Source organism: Arachis ipaensis, chromosome B4, assembly GCF_059453495.1.
Source record: "Arachis ipaensis isolate K30076 ecotype BB chromosome B4, ASM5945349v1, whole genome shotgun sequence".
NCBI classification, from domain to species: Eukaryota; Viridiplantae; Streptophyta; class Magnoliopsida; order Fabales; family Fabaceae; genus Arachis; species Arachis ipaensis.
In genome coordinates, this window is record NC_142439.1 from 16,083,305 (window position 1) to 16,097,106 (window position 13,802).

General features: G+C 27.5%; 2 protein-coding genes and 1 non-coding gene across 5 annotated transcripts; 2 read left to right on the top strand and 1 right to left on the bottom strand.

The window, feature by feature from the left end:
• Positions 1-1,270: 1,270 nt before the first annotated feature.
• Positions 1,271-4,959, top strand: LOC110270943 (cAMP-regulated phosphoprotein 19-related protein). Of its 3 annotated transcripts, none has more exons than XM_088483127.1 (7): positions 1,271-1,406; positions 1,834-1,893; positions 3,781-3,843; positions 3,933-3,980; positions 4,121-4,183; positions 4,551-4,613; positions 4,711-4,959. In XM_088483127.1, the coding sequence occupies exons 2-7, from the start codon at positions 1,846-1,848 to the stop codon at positions 4,717-4,719; spliced, it is 294 nt and encodes a 97-aa protein (XP_088339253.1). In that variant the 5' UTR covers positions 1,271-1,406; positions 1,834-1,845; the 3' UTR covers positions 4,720-4,959. The 3 variants fall into 3 exon arrangements, with proteins under 3 accessions (XP_088339253.1, XP_088339252.1, XP_088339254.1); XM_088483126.1 differs by lacking the exon at positions 1,271-1,406 and adding an exon at positions 1,413-1,606; XM_088483128.1 differs by lacking the exon at positions 1,271-1,406 and adding an exon at positions 1,583-1,610.
• A 2,705-nt stretch (positions 4,960-7,664) lies between these two features.
• On the top strand, positions 7,665-9,929 carry LOC107637618 (uncharacterized). The gene is made up of 4 exons (XM_016341014.3): positions 7,665-7,757; positions 7,831-8,060; positions 8,973-9,198; positions 9,560-9,929. The coding sequence occupies exons 1-4, from the start codon at positions 7,682-7,684 to the stop codon at positions 9,679-9,681; spliced, it is 654 nt and encodes a 217-aa protein (XP_016196500.1). The 5' UTR covers positions 7,665-7,681; the 3' UTR covers positions 9,682-9,929.
• A 177-nt stretch (positions 9,930-10,106) lies between these two features.
• On the bottom strand, positions 10,107-10,178 carry TRNAP-UGG (transfer RNA proline (anticodon UGG)). The gene has a single exon. It is a non-coding gene; the product is annotated as a tRNA-Pro (tRNA).
• Positions 10,179-13,802: the final 3,624 nt, after the last annotated feature.

The window sequence follows — 13,802 nt, forward strand, 5'->3', positions numbered from 1 at the left end:
GAGCCAAAGAAAAAGAAGAATAGTGGAGTATATAAATTGAAAACAAATGAGCGTTATGATTGAAGAGTAATTTTCTACGGTCAAATTATTTATCAAGAAAACATAAAAAATTTGATATTTGTGATATTTGTCAAAAGTATATATTAATTTTTACACTTAATTATGGCTGTTAAAAAAGATAAGGTTAAAATAGCTTTCTTTTCTTGTAGTGTTTATTTTAAGTGAAATTCACACGTTAAATAGAGATAGATAAGATATGACGACATCTCATATTTAATATGCAAATAATATTTTATTATTTTTATATGGGAAGTCATTTGCCTCTAAATAGATTATTTATGACAAAAAAAGATTAGTTATTGCAATTGCTACATTGTTGGAAAACCAAATCATGAATTTTGACCATGATAAATCATAGATACTCTACAACTCAATATGTAAGATTTATTTAGTAATTAAAATCCGATAAAAATCTCTTAATTTGAAAACTTGAAAAAGTATATTTGGAAATTAATAAAAAATTTAAAATCATCATCCTCTAAATTATAAAATTTCTGAAAAGTAAATTTTCCAAAATCTTTCCATCCTCCTCAAAATCTTTATAAATCTTAAATCTTAAACTCGGAAACACACCTTAAAAATAAACGACAAAATCCAAAGATATTTGTGAATTATCATTTTGCACATGATAAGCAAAGATTTGAATATTGAAGAACACAATAAATATATAAATAGCATTAAACAATATTTAAAATATAGAATATAGCAAGCAATGCATATATAGGGTTGGAGGGTGTCGGTAGTGTGCATGATTGGCACGTGAGAAAATTGTACAATAGGGGGTATGAGTCTATTAGATGGACCAATTGATTGTGATACCCTAACGTCTCAAACTACATCATCCAATAGCAACACACCTCTTACCACTTCTTTATTTTCCACCTTTGATTTTTCTTTCATTTTTTTCCCTTAAAATAATAACACTAGAATAATAGTTTTATGGAATCTGGTCATAATTTATTGTCCCTTTCCTACTTTAGTGGAATATTAAGAGAAAAGAAAAATCCAAATTAAGAGAGAATTATATGGTAAGTAGCCATTACAAAACCGCCACCATATCATCATCATGAAAAGTGTCATGGGATTGGATCCTTGATATATAGGACGATTCGAATTTAAATGCTTATTTATTTATTATTTATTTATTTATTTAAATCCTTCTTTGTTAGGCTCCCCACTCTTGCCATATAAATGTGATATCTTGGCATGTGTTGTGGATGCAGATTCTTATCTAACCCTCTCACTCAAACTCCTCTATCTTCTAAAGTTTTAGTTACCTTATTGTCTTTTCATTTTTTTTCTTTTTTCCTTTTTCTTTTCTCCTTCTTCCTTGCTCTTATCACAAGGTAATTATGTCTCAAATATGGTTCCCTTTATGCTTATTCTCTTTTCTTTTGTTATTTTCCTTTCCCCTTTATGCCTATTCTTTTTTCTACCTTTTTATCTTTTGTGTGTGTTTTTTCACTTTTCACTTGTCCTATTTATTTGGGTATGCCCATTAACCATTTACTTTGCAGCAACAATTATTCTTTGCTTCATTGTTAGAGTGAGTGAGTTTTGATCTATCTCTTCTTTAATTTCTTTCTTTCTTCCTCTGAGTTTTCTTTTTCTCTGTTTCTCCTTTTTTTTCTTGTTAAGTCGATAATAATAGTCTTCAACAATTTGCACTCAATTTGCATTTCATGGATTAATGTTGAAACATTAGTTTTATTATTTATTATTAATATTAATTATTTATGGTGTGACGATGAATTAATTGGTTTTGTTGAACAGGTAAAAGGAGATATGGCAGATTGCAATAGAGAAGACTATTTTGCTGCAGCCGAAGTTGAGGTAACCTTACCTAACTTTCCCAACATTTACTTCTTCTTCTTCTTTTTTTTAATTTAATATATTTTCAAGAAAATTATATTGTACTTAGATATTTTGGATTAAAAATAGTATACTATATTTAGAAATAGGAAATTCTTAATTATATTTGAATTTCATGCTGCTGACAATAATTATTCTTTTTCAAACTAAATGCGAACTATTAATCACAATTCACAACATTTACAAATGCTATTTAAGTTTACTCAATTTTACATAGCCAAAGCCAACTACTCAATAACTACTAATTTCTATGCAAATTTTTTTAAAAAAAATCTTTCCTTCGTTCCAAATTTTCCTCTATCTACATATTTAGAGAGTGTATTTGTGGCTAATTAGTAGTTGGTGCATTTTAGTAAATAGCAATATTGCACAACATTATTTTACTAAAATGATGATGATTTATGTTTGTATATATGATGTAAACGTGGCACTGCAAAATGCATATAATTTGCAAAGGGGTCATAATAACAAGTCCCCAATAATTTTAGCAAAGGAGTGGGGAATGAAATGGGACACCAAAATCTAGGTGTCTATATGTGATTGAATGACATGAGTCCACGTGTCAATCTCTTATTGGGTATATCGTTACATTGTTGTACTCGTATGGTACTATATTTTTTTCCATCATGGTTATGGTACCATGTACTTTAGTTGTGTGAATCATTTTGGTATAAGTTGCATTGTTTCGAGTTTTCATTGGATGTCTAATTTCAAGTAACAGTAATATCACAACAAACTGGGAAATCAACATAGAATACTATCCATTATGTACTTTTCTTCTTCACTTTTTATATACGTGGAAAATAAAAAATATATAAAAATGAGTGTCCTCTATTATTTTTAAAAATACACATGACATTGGTAGATATTAATATATATTTTTACTAACAAGTATAGTTTTTTTATAATTAAATAAAATTATGGAAATTTTATACTTACATTTTGTAATTTAATTAATTAATAATGTAAAAAATTTATACCGTTTATCTTTAATTACTAGCTCCTATCAAAATTAAAAGTTCCATGCTTGATTTGATTTTATATGGGAGAACAATTTAATCTAGCGTGAAGATATTTTTGGAGGACAAAATAAAATTGTCGGTTACAAGATTTTAATAAGGGATCCATGTGACGATATTTTTTACAAAATTCCTTAAAAAAAAAATAAAAATAAAAAAAAGCCTAAATGGTCGTTGGGCTGTCAAGCAATTCATGTGACGAACATCTTTTCCTTCGAAACATGAGGTTCCCATGGCTATCACTGATTCATCTTTTTTTGAAAAAAAAAAGGGAATGAAATTAATGTCTTGTCGAATATTCTCTCAATCCCTCTCTTTATTCAATTATTATCCACTCAATTGGGTATTATCCTTTGCATTAAGACTTGTTTTGAGTTAGGTTTTGGTTAGGTTGGACATAGAATTAGTCAAATCCAGCAATTAAGCATCCCATGAAGTCTATTTGGTTGTTATATTGGGTTGGTTTATTTAGACCAATTTTGTGTAAGGAAAAATTACCATAGCATATATCAAGGCCTAGTCTTATTAATTAGTTGAATTAAATATGTAATTAGAACTTAGAAGTCTTTGTTTTATAGGTTGGTCAAATAATTAACTCATTTGTTTGTTTAAATAAATATTTTTGTTTTATTTTTTATTTTTATATTGGATTTAAATTTTAATTCATTATAATTGAAAATTTTTAAATGCATAACACAGTTAATTTATAATTAAAAGTAACTACTGATGAGCATCTGTTATTTTTTCTAACTATAATGTGAAAATTTAAACTCATTGTAATTTTTTTGTGTATTTCAATAATTAAAAATAAAAAATATAATAATATCAGTCACCTACGGGAGGAAAGAAGTATGGTGGGCTTGTTCCAAAGAAGAAGCCTTTGATATCCAGAGTAAGCCCATTCTATACCATACTTTTCATATATTAAAAAAATATATATATATTTTAATATATTTTTATTTTTTTGGGTTTATATAAAAGGATCATGAAAGGGCATTCTTTGATTCAGCAGACTGGGCATTATGCAAGGTACTATATAGTCTATATATTTATATTTATTTTAATTGAAGTAATAAATAAAAATAGTAAGATGTTAATAATTATTATAAAGATCATATGTAGTTTTTTTTTTCTTTTGTAATAATTATAATTTGTTTGTACCTGAGCAGCAAGGAGGAGTGAATAATCAAAAAAATACAGCAGCCGTAGAAACCCTTCGACCAAAACTACAGGTAAACTTTTTGTTTTTTTAGTATTATAATAACAATTCATGATTTAGAGTTTACAAAAAAAATCATGATTTATTTGTCCTCTGCTTGTTAATTATTCTTGTTAGAAAAACATCACAGCTACAAAGTGTCAGTCAATTATTGCATGTTTTGGACAAACAAATTTGAATTTTTCATAAAAATAATTTGTTGATGTTGTTGGTTTTTTTTTTCTAAATATATATAGTAGTAACTAGTAACCCTCTTTTCACACACACATACACAGATAAAAAATTTCATTATTTTGATAGTTAATTATTTTAATAAAAATATATAAAAAATAATTTAATAATTAAATTTTTAGTGTGTGTGACGAATAATTTTTTTACAGAGAACGCCACATCAGCAGCTTCCCCCAAGAAGACCTGCATGCACATCTGGCCGAGATAATTTCGTGAGTTATTTGAACAATTTTTTAATATAATTATAGCATGCATGCTACTCTCACTTCTATTATTGTAATAATAATAATAATAATATAATTTTTGTAGGGAGAATAGATTGATTCTTTGATAAGTGGAAGAAGAGGCTAAGGGATTTGGTGAATGAGTTTCACTACTCCTTCTTACACATGAATCTCTTGATGATGTATATTACTAAGATTGGCTTAATTATATGCTTTCAATTATTTAGCAGTTCAATAAAATGTTTCTTTCAATGATCATATGTATAAAGAGTTAAAGACCGAAAGGAGTGAATGAAAATTGGGAGATAGTGTGGATCTGATTGAAGGGATGGAATCTCATTCTCATCACATGATAGCATGTTCCCATAAAGAATATCACAGGATATACCAATTATTATTACCTAGAATGTATTTTAAAAGAGAAATGGAATCAACAATTTGGTTTCAACGGCCAATGAGTATAGCTCAAATGACATAATTTTTCCATATTCAATTAAAAGGTTGCGAGTTCGAATCTTTTATCTTTAGTAAAAAAAAAAAAACAATTGGTTTCAACGAAAATTCCGTTGAAATGCAAAAATTATTTACCTTTCTATCTCCTCTTTGTTTGGCCAAGGATTAAAACAATAAATTTAGTATTCATATACCGTATTTCTAAAATAGTTTTATATATCTATCTATTTAATTACGTATTAATTAACTATTTTTATATTAATCACATCAATAGTGATTTAAAATAAAAATGACAAATATGATTAAACAATTATATAAAGGAATAGATAGGAATGTAATAATTAATAAAGGCCTAGTACAAATTTTTAGTTACAATAATATAAGTAGTAGCCTTTTACAATTAACATAGATTAACAATAAAGTTTAAATTAAGTTTACTACACTTTTAACTAATAACAAAACCAATAGTTTGAGAGAAAATTTTTACGCTTTACAACGATATTTAATTTCTAGAGCACATTACTGATAACTTCAACTAATTAATTAAGTACGTTTAGATAGATTTATAAGTGATTTTTTTAATTATTTAACTTACGAAAAATTATAATATTAATGTTTGATATAATTTTTAAAATTAACTTGTGATTTTTTAAAAAGTTATTTAAAGTACTTATAAAAAAAATAAAAAATAACTTTTTTTATAATAAAATTTTTTGTATTATCGTTTTAAAATAAATATTTTTATGACTAAAAAATTAAATATAAAATAATTTATTTATAAATTATTTTTAATATAAACCCTTATAATTTAAACTCTTTTTTTAGAAGAACTTAATTAAATTATTTATCCAAATTGATCTTACAAAAGTTCATGAAATCTCGGATCTTAATTTTGAAGCCACTTTTAGCATTGATTTTTGTTGTAAGATTCACCTAGTCCTTCCGATTTTAACAATTTTTTTTCCAAATTTTGGAGAAGCAAATAATTCTCAGTTTGTCCCCCAAAATTGTGATTAGAGGAGGCAGATTCAAGGTTGCATCTAGACTTCAAAGTAAGAAAAGGCAGAGCTAGAGAGAAGTAGTGCAAGAAGAAAATAATGAAGAAGAAGAAGAACCACATTAATAGAGTAGACAGTTTAGTTAGATTGCTTAGTTACGTTATCAAGAAATCAATTTTGTTATAAACCATAGAAAAAAGGAAATTAATAAAGGGAGAAAAATAAGATTTTAGTTATCATTAAAATAAAAAAGTAGAGTTCACATATGATGTAAAAGTTACAAAATTAATAATAATTAAACTCTCATCTTTTATTTTAGAGGATCATATTTCTTAAATTTGTATTTTTGGAAGCATAGTAGGTTATTCTCTAGTTCATTCTTGCTATATTTGTTGAGCTACAACAACGGCTAATTAATAAAGGAAGAACCAATGTATATACCAAAAAGAAAAAAAAAAAAAACCACTAATTTGTATTTTGGACCTTTCTGCCTAGGACATTTACTTCTTTGTATAAAATTATTAGCATCTATGAGAAGCTTAAAAAAGCTTCTTTTTTTTTTTATTCCTAGCTGAAAGCAAAAAGTGCATGATATTATTTTTTATAAAATTAAAATATAATTTTAATATGCATACTTGTGATCTATGATATATTAACATCCACAGGGATATAAAATACAATACAACACATGACATCAGATATATTTAATTTTTAGGATAAAATACGGTTTTTATTCTTAAAATTTTCGAAAATAAAAAAAAAATTTAATTTATTTTTTCTTTGTCTTTAATATTTTAAGTATGTCTAATTATATCTTTTAGAAATTAATATATATTCATTACTACTAATGTTAGCATTTTTGGAACTTATTAGCACTATATATATCTAAATGATGTTTATAATGTGTCAACAAATTTAGGGAAAAAAAATAATTAGTTAAATTAATAAATAAGATGTGTATATAACATGTGTCGTATAAGTGTGAGAAACTGACACATCGGTTAGTTACAGTGTTCGTGTTTCATAAAGCAGTTAAGACATTGTTATTTACTTATTTTATAAAATATAGCAAAATTAATTAAAATATATATGAACCGAAAATTAAAATGTTGTAGTTGATAATGAATATAAATCCATGAATTTTTCCACAGCTAAATAGCACGGCCTTAACTTGTAGGAAAAGTATAACAAAGTAGCAAGTGAGATTTAATTAGGTTTGATTTATTGAACTCAAAGGAGAGAAAAGTTGGTGGCTTGTACCTCAACTGCTGCATCCTTAATTTGCTATAGTCTTCTTATACATCACTTTTTTATTTTGTCACAAATTTGTAACCGCCACTAACAGCAAATTAAACCCATTGGCTTGTTTAATTAATTATTTTTGTACTTCTTTTTGGACAGGAATGTTCATTTTTCTAAGTTGATTAAGAAAAGTGATTAATATGGGCTAATTAATGGTAGGTAATGTTAGTTGCTATAGGAATTGGAATTAGCATGCTATACGTAGCAACTAACTATGATGGTAAAGTATAGTGCTAACACAACATTGGCTATATAACGTGCTCTAATTAATTCAAACCATATTCTCAAGCTTCTTCAGTAATTATGGCATTTGAACTTAGTTTTAGACGCTGGATTTTAGCTTTTGCTTTGCTTTATGTTTGTCTATTTTGGAAATTAGGTATGATTAGGATTTTATTTTTCAATTTAATTATTTTGAGGACAAAATCACATATTGAGTCTTGATTTGATAGGAAATGCTGATGATGGTGATGATCAACCCGGGAACCAGATAGGTTCTGGATTTGGTGGTGCTGGAGTTGGAATTGGCGGCAATGCCGCCGGGGCTGGGGTAGGTGGAGGTGGAAGTGGTGGGGGATTTGGCGGTGGTGGAGGTGGAGGTGGAGGAGGAGCTGGGGGTGGTGGATTTGGTGACCCTACTCAAATTGTCTCCAAAGCCTTACTTTGTTTCAATGATAAATATGTGAGTATCATACATATTACCCACAAGATTATTCTTTTTTGTTATCTATGTGTGAAATAGCCTCTTTTAATTGAATTGTTCCTTTTCTATATAATAAAAATTGACATTCGTATGCATGATCTAAAAGGAGATGAGACTAACCTAATTAATTGAGTTGATATCAATTGAATTGAATTCTCTATCTGAATTAGAAACATTCCTTAGTATTTTGAATTATTCATACTTATATTATTTGTAGTTATAATGTTGGAGGTTAGTTAACCGGTACTCTAAGATAATTGTTAAAATATTAAAACGGCAATTTTTTATGTAATTTTTTTATCATTTGATAAAAAAATATATGCATCTAATTACATAATATTAGTAAAAATAATTATTTTTACATTAACTACATGAATAATCATAAAAAAAATAAATGTAATTAAATGACTGTATAAAATATTACATAATATATTAAAATTAAACTCCTATAAAAATTGCACTTTTACTTTAAATTTATTAGAAATTTTCGTTTAACTTGGAGGAATGTAAATTCAATTTACTCAAAAGTCTTAAAAGTTTTAACTTATGCATTGAATATTTACTACTTACCTTAAATTAGTGTTTAACTAATTTTAAGATCCTTGTTATCAAAGCAAGTGAAAACTTACATGCAATTGTCTTCAAGTGAAGTTGTTAGTAGAAATTCGTTAGATGATTTGACATATTTAATTAAATTGTTATCTAACAATTCTCAACTAGCAACTTTACATAAAAACAACTTCACGTGAATTTCCACCGTCAAAGTATTAATAACCAAGTTACTAATGACATATTAACAATTAAAACATTACAATTTTTATCCATGTGTACTAGACATTATTGAAAAGAGAGGTAAAGTTAACCGTGATGATTGCATTGTGTTTGATTCAGATTTATGCAAGTTGTGAAGAGTCATATAGATTGAGTGAGAAAGGGGACTTGAACGTACCAAGTGAGAAAACGGATGAGTTCTGTGAAGGGCCATGTTTGACTGAGACTGACTTGGTCCTTAGTTGTCTTGACAACATCTTCAGCCACTTCATATTTTATAACAAAGCAACCATACAAGACATCAAACAAACAATTCAATCTGCCTGTGGCTATGGCCCTCAAAGAGGTAATAACTAATAACTACCACTCTTTCGTACATAGCGCAAATCAATTTTCGATTAAATAGTCATCTTAAAATTCAAAAGATTTCGATTTTCATAAAATGAACCTCAACTTTTGTTTTTAACAAAATGAACCTCCAAATATCAATTTTGTTTGACAAAATGACCTAAATGTTCAGAGTGATAAATTTTATAAAAAACAAATATTGAAGTATGTTTTATTAAAATTAAAAATTTTCAGATGTTAAAATAGCTATTTACTCGTGAAGTTTCGTATGCAATGCTTTTACTATTACTAGTGTATTAACAGGAACATGTTTATTAATCCATCTTTTTATTTATCCACTTGCATTGACATTGAAGCAGGTGATTTCAATGTTGCTGAGCACATCCAGGCTGAAGGAAACAGAGGTTTGAAGGGTACTAAAACTAGCAATGTTCTAATGGGGCTTGCTTTGATCCTTATGGGGCCTGCTCTGTTACTCTAATCATAATTTAGTAGTGCTAATCATTTGTACTTTCAGTTTGATTTGTACTAAGTTAGTATAATATGATTTCACTGCTTATGCAAGTGAGTGTGAGAGTGTTTTAAACTTTGCAGTCATAATGTATCTGTGAATCACATTCATGAATCATGATATGTATAGATTTTTATTTTTCCTTTTGTTATATTAAATTTGAGGAATGAATTATTATATTATATTGCAAATTACCCAATTTCGATCTTTTAGTTTAATAGTGTGTATTAGAACAATGATTTTACATCTAAGTTTAATTTCAATGAATCGTGACTATCAAAATACACTGCTAATTAACCAATTAACTATTGATATGACATGTGAGGTTATTCAAGCTTCACTTGGAATTGTGTTTATTGGATAAGAGGATAAAACAAAATTATATATAAAAATCTGGGGCATTCCGAGAATCGAACTCGGGACCTCTCGCACCCAAAGCGAGAATCATACCACTAGACCAAATGCCCGTTTTTGAATGCCAAGTGTTCATTAAACATTTTAACAAATAATTATGCATCACATTTCGAAAAATCAACAGCAAATGCAATGACTGATAATAAGTTTAGCAAGGTCGGTTTAGATAAACAATTTAAGTAAATTCTTTTGAAAAAGGAGTTTAGACATAAAAATTTATATTAAAATTAATTTATAAGTTATAAAAATATTTAATAAAGCAGCATTTTACATGAAAAATTACATGTGAATCAATAACAAATACTAATTTAAAAAGCACTAATACATGGACTATCTGATATTTTGTATATGTAATTTCAATCTTTTTATCTCCTGTAAACTTTTCGTTTAACAATAAACTTCAATGATAGAGATCATAGCAACTCAAAATCAAAGAATGATCAAGATTCTATTAGCCAAATTAAACAGAATTAATTACAAAATGAGAAAAAAATTTTTTGTCAATTAGAATAAAACAAATTCCTCTCATGTATATATATAGTTGCTTAGCTAAGAATGTAAAAACAACTTGTGTTCAGTAATCATTCTTCATTTTCATTAATATTAGAATACATTCAATATATTCTCTTATCTTCTTCTCTAACTTCTGTTTCTTCACTCAAAATAACAATGGGTAAATATCTTTCACAAAGAGAAAAAAATGATTTATTCCACTAATAAATTAAATGTTGTTCGCTCAATAATAAATATAAGAAAAATTTAATTTGGAGTATTTATATTAATTTTTACGAAATCAAAAAATGTTGACACCAACATAATTGAAGCAACACAATATTTTTTTTTCCAAAATAAAATAAGTTTTCTTGCGGAAGTAAGAAATTGAATCATCCCCTATTTATTAATCAGATTTACCTCTATTGGAGTTTGGCACAAGTGTTCATACTTCATTTTTTTTAAACTGATGCAGCTCTTCTTTTATTGTCTTGACCCAAGATAAATTTCTTAGAGTTTCATTCACATTTTATGGTTCGATTTGAGAAATAAGTACAAAATTATTATGTTTCAATCTTTTTTTACTTGAGGATCTAAAAGTGACACTTTGTGACGGATTTCCAATAATATATTCTTGTTGATAATTTTTTAAGAATTTTTATTTCCTTAGTCTGGAAGCCCTAAGATTAAGTTCAAATAGAGTTTGATTCTCATTTTTGACATCATTATTCTGATCGCCTGCATTGTCATCTTCCAAAGAACTTGAAATAACATTAAAATCACAAAAAATGACGTGTATGAATTTCTCAACAATTCTAGAGTCTTTATGATAAACTCTATAAGTTTTGCTAGATGTGGAGTAGCCAATAAAAATGTATTCATATGTCTTTGGATCAAACTTTTTCAAGTTATCTTTAATGTTTAATACAAAACATTTACATCCAAAGACATGGAAATATTTTAGATTGGGAGGGGTTCCTTTTCATAACTCATAAGGTATTTTCTTTAAAAACTTTTTAATGATTGTTTTATTTAAAATGTAACAAGTTGTGTTGACTGTTTCGATCTAAAAAAAGTTAGAGACATTACTTTCACATAACATGGCTCTAGCCATTTTTTAAAGACTTCTATTTCTTCGCTCAATAACACCATTTTGTTGAGGTGTTCTTGGACAAAAAATGATGTGAAATCCCTAATTCATCACAAAAGGTTTCAAAATCACAATTTTTAAATTTCTTTCTGTGATCACTTCTAATAGAAACAATTTTCCAATCTTTTATAATCATTCATAATAACTAAGACATAATGTTTACCACCTACACTTTGAGTTATAGTTAGCCCAAAAAGATTAATATGTAGCAATTAGTCGAAATATTTTTCTTTGATTTAAATGAGTTTTTTGTTTGCTTTCTCATTTGGCATGCATTACAAGTAATGCCTTTGTAAAATTTAATTTTAGGAAGACCTTTCACTAAATTCTTCTTTATTAGCTTGACTATATGAAACATGTTAGCATGACCTAGCCTTTTATACCATAGCCATTTTTCGGAGTCCATAAAATTAAAATAAGTTACATTTTGACTTTTGAATTTATCTATTGTGAGACCATACACGTTATCGCATCTTTTAGCCACAAACAACATTTCATCCGTATTTTCATTAACAACAAGATATTCCAATCTTTTAAAAATTATCAAATAATCTAAGTCACAAAGTTGGTTAATACTCAAAAAATTATATCTCAACCCATCAATAAAAAATACATTGTCAATACAAATAGAAAAATTCTTACCCACTTTACCTATGGCAATGATCTTACCCTTTTCCTCATCACCAAAAGTCATAAATCCTTCATTGTACTCATTTAGTTTGATGAAAAATGTAGACTTTTCGATTATGTGCCTTGAACATCCGCTATCAAGATACCACATACCACAAATTTTCTTCTTCTTGGATGCAAGACAAACTTGTACAAAACTTCAAATGATTTTAGGTATCCAAATAAACTTAGATCCTTTAATGTTAATCCTCCTTAGTTGCCCAAAAACATTGAAATTACTTACCACTTTGTACACTTTGTTTCCATTTCTTTTTTTAACAATAAAACATTGATGAAAAGTATGATCACTCATTTTACAAGTGTGACAATGATTTTTTTATTGCAGAATTTGGAGATTGGTATGAGGTTTTGTGGTTATAGGTTCTTGCGGTTGATGCTTCATTTTTTGGAAGCAATTTTTTAAAAAAGCATCACTTTTCTCAAAGTAATCTAAACTAGATTTTTCAAATATAGGTTTTTGACTAGCTAATATTTGGTTAAGTTGCTGAAACTTAAAAAAAACTGTGTCAAATCACGTTTCAAACCTCTAATAACCTCATGCAATTGTTCATTTTCTTCAGTGAAATCAAGTGAAACATTAACCGATTGTTTACCTTTAAATTTTTCAATTTCAGATTTAAAAAATTTGTTTTCTTCAACCAAATCAGTGACACTTTCAGTTTCCTTCACTTTCTCTTTGATAAGATCGTTTTCAACTCTCAAGAAATTATTTTCAGCTTTGCATTTATCATGTTTTTCAAGAATGTTTCTAATATGTGCAGTTAAGTCATCATTAGCAAGTCCTCATTAGATAGGTTAGAATAATTTACCTCTTCTAGTTGACCTTAACCAGCTATGAGACATGTTTGTGCTTCGTGTTCGGATTCTTATTCATTATTGGAGTCATCTTCTAGATCCTCCCATGATGTCATTATCCCCTTCTTCTTGTCTTTCTTCATCCTATCCTCCTTTTTGAGCTTAGGACAATCATACTTGAAATGGACAGCCTCTTTACAATGATGACATATGACTTTGTTGAAATTTCTCTTGTGTTCTTTTGAATTTAAGCCTTTACTCTTTTCTTTACTTCTCATGAGTCTTCTCAACCTCCTAAAAAAACACACAATTTCATTATCTGAAAAACTGTCATTGGAATATTCTTCCAATAAATCAATATTGAATTTTAAGATCACTTTTTTTTTGTGTCACGGTTCATGTGGGTGGTTTTATAAGCAAGTAGCTTTTCTCTCAACTCATCATAGGTCATTTGATTTAGATTGTTGCTCTAAAAAATAACAGTTGCTTTTCTTTTCTACTCTTTAGTGAGACTTCTAAGTATTTTTTCACTAATACTTATTCAGTATGA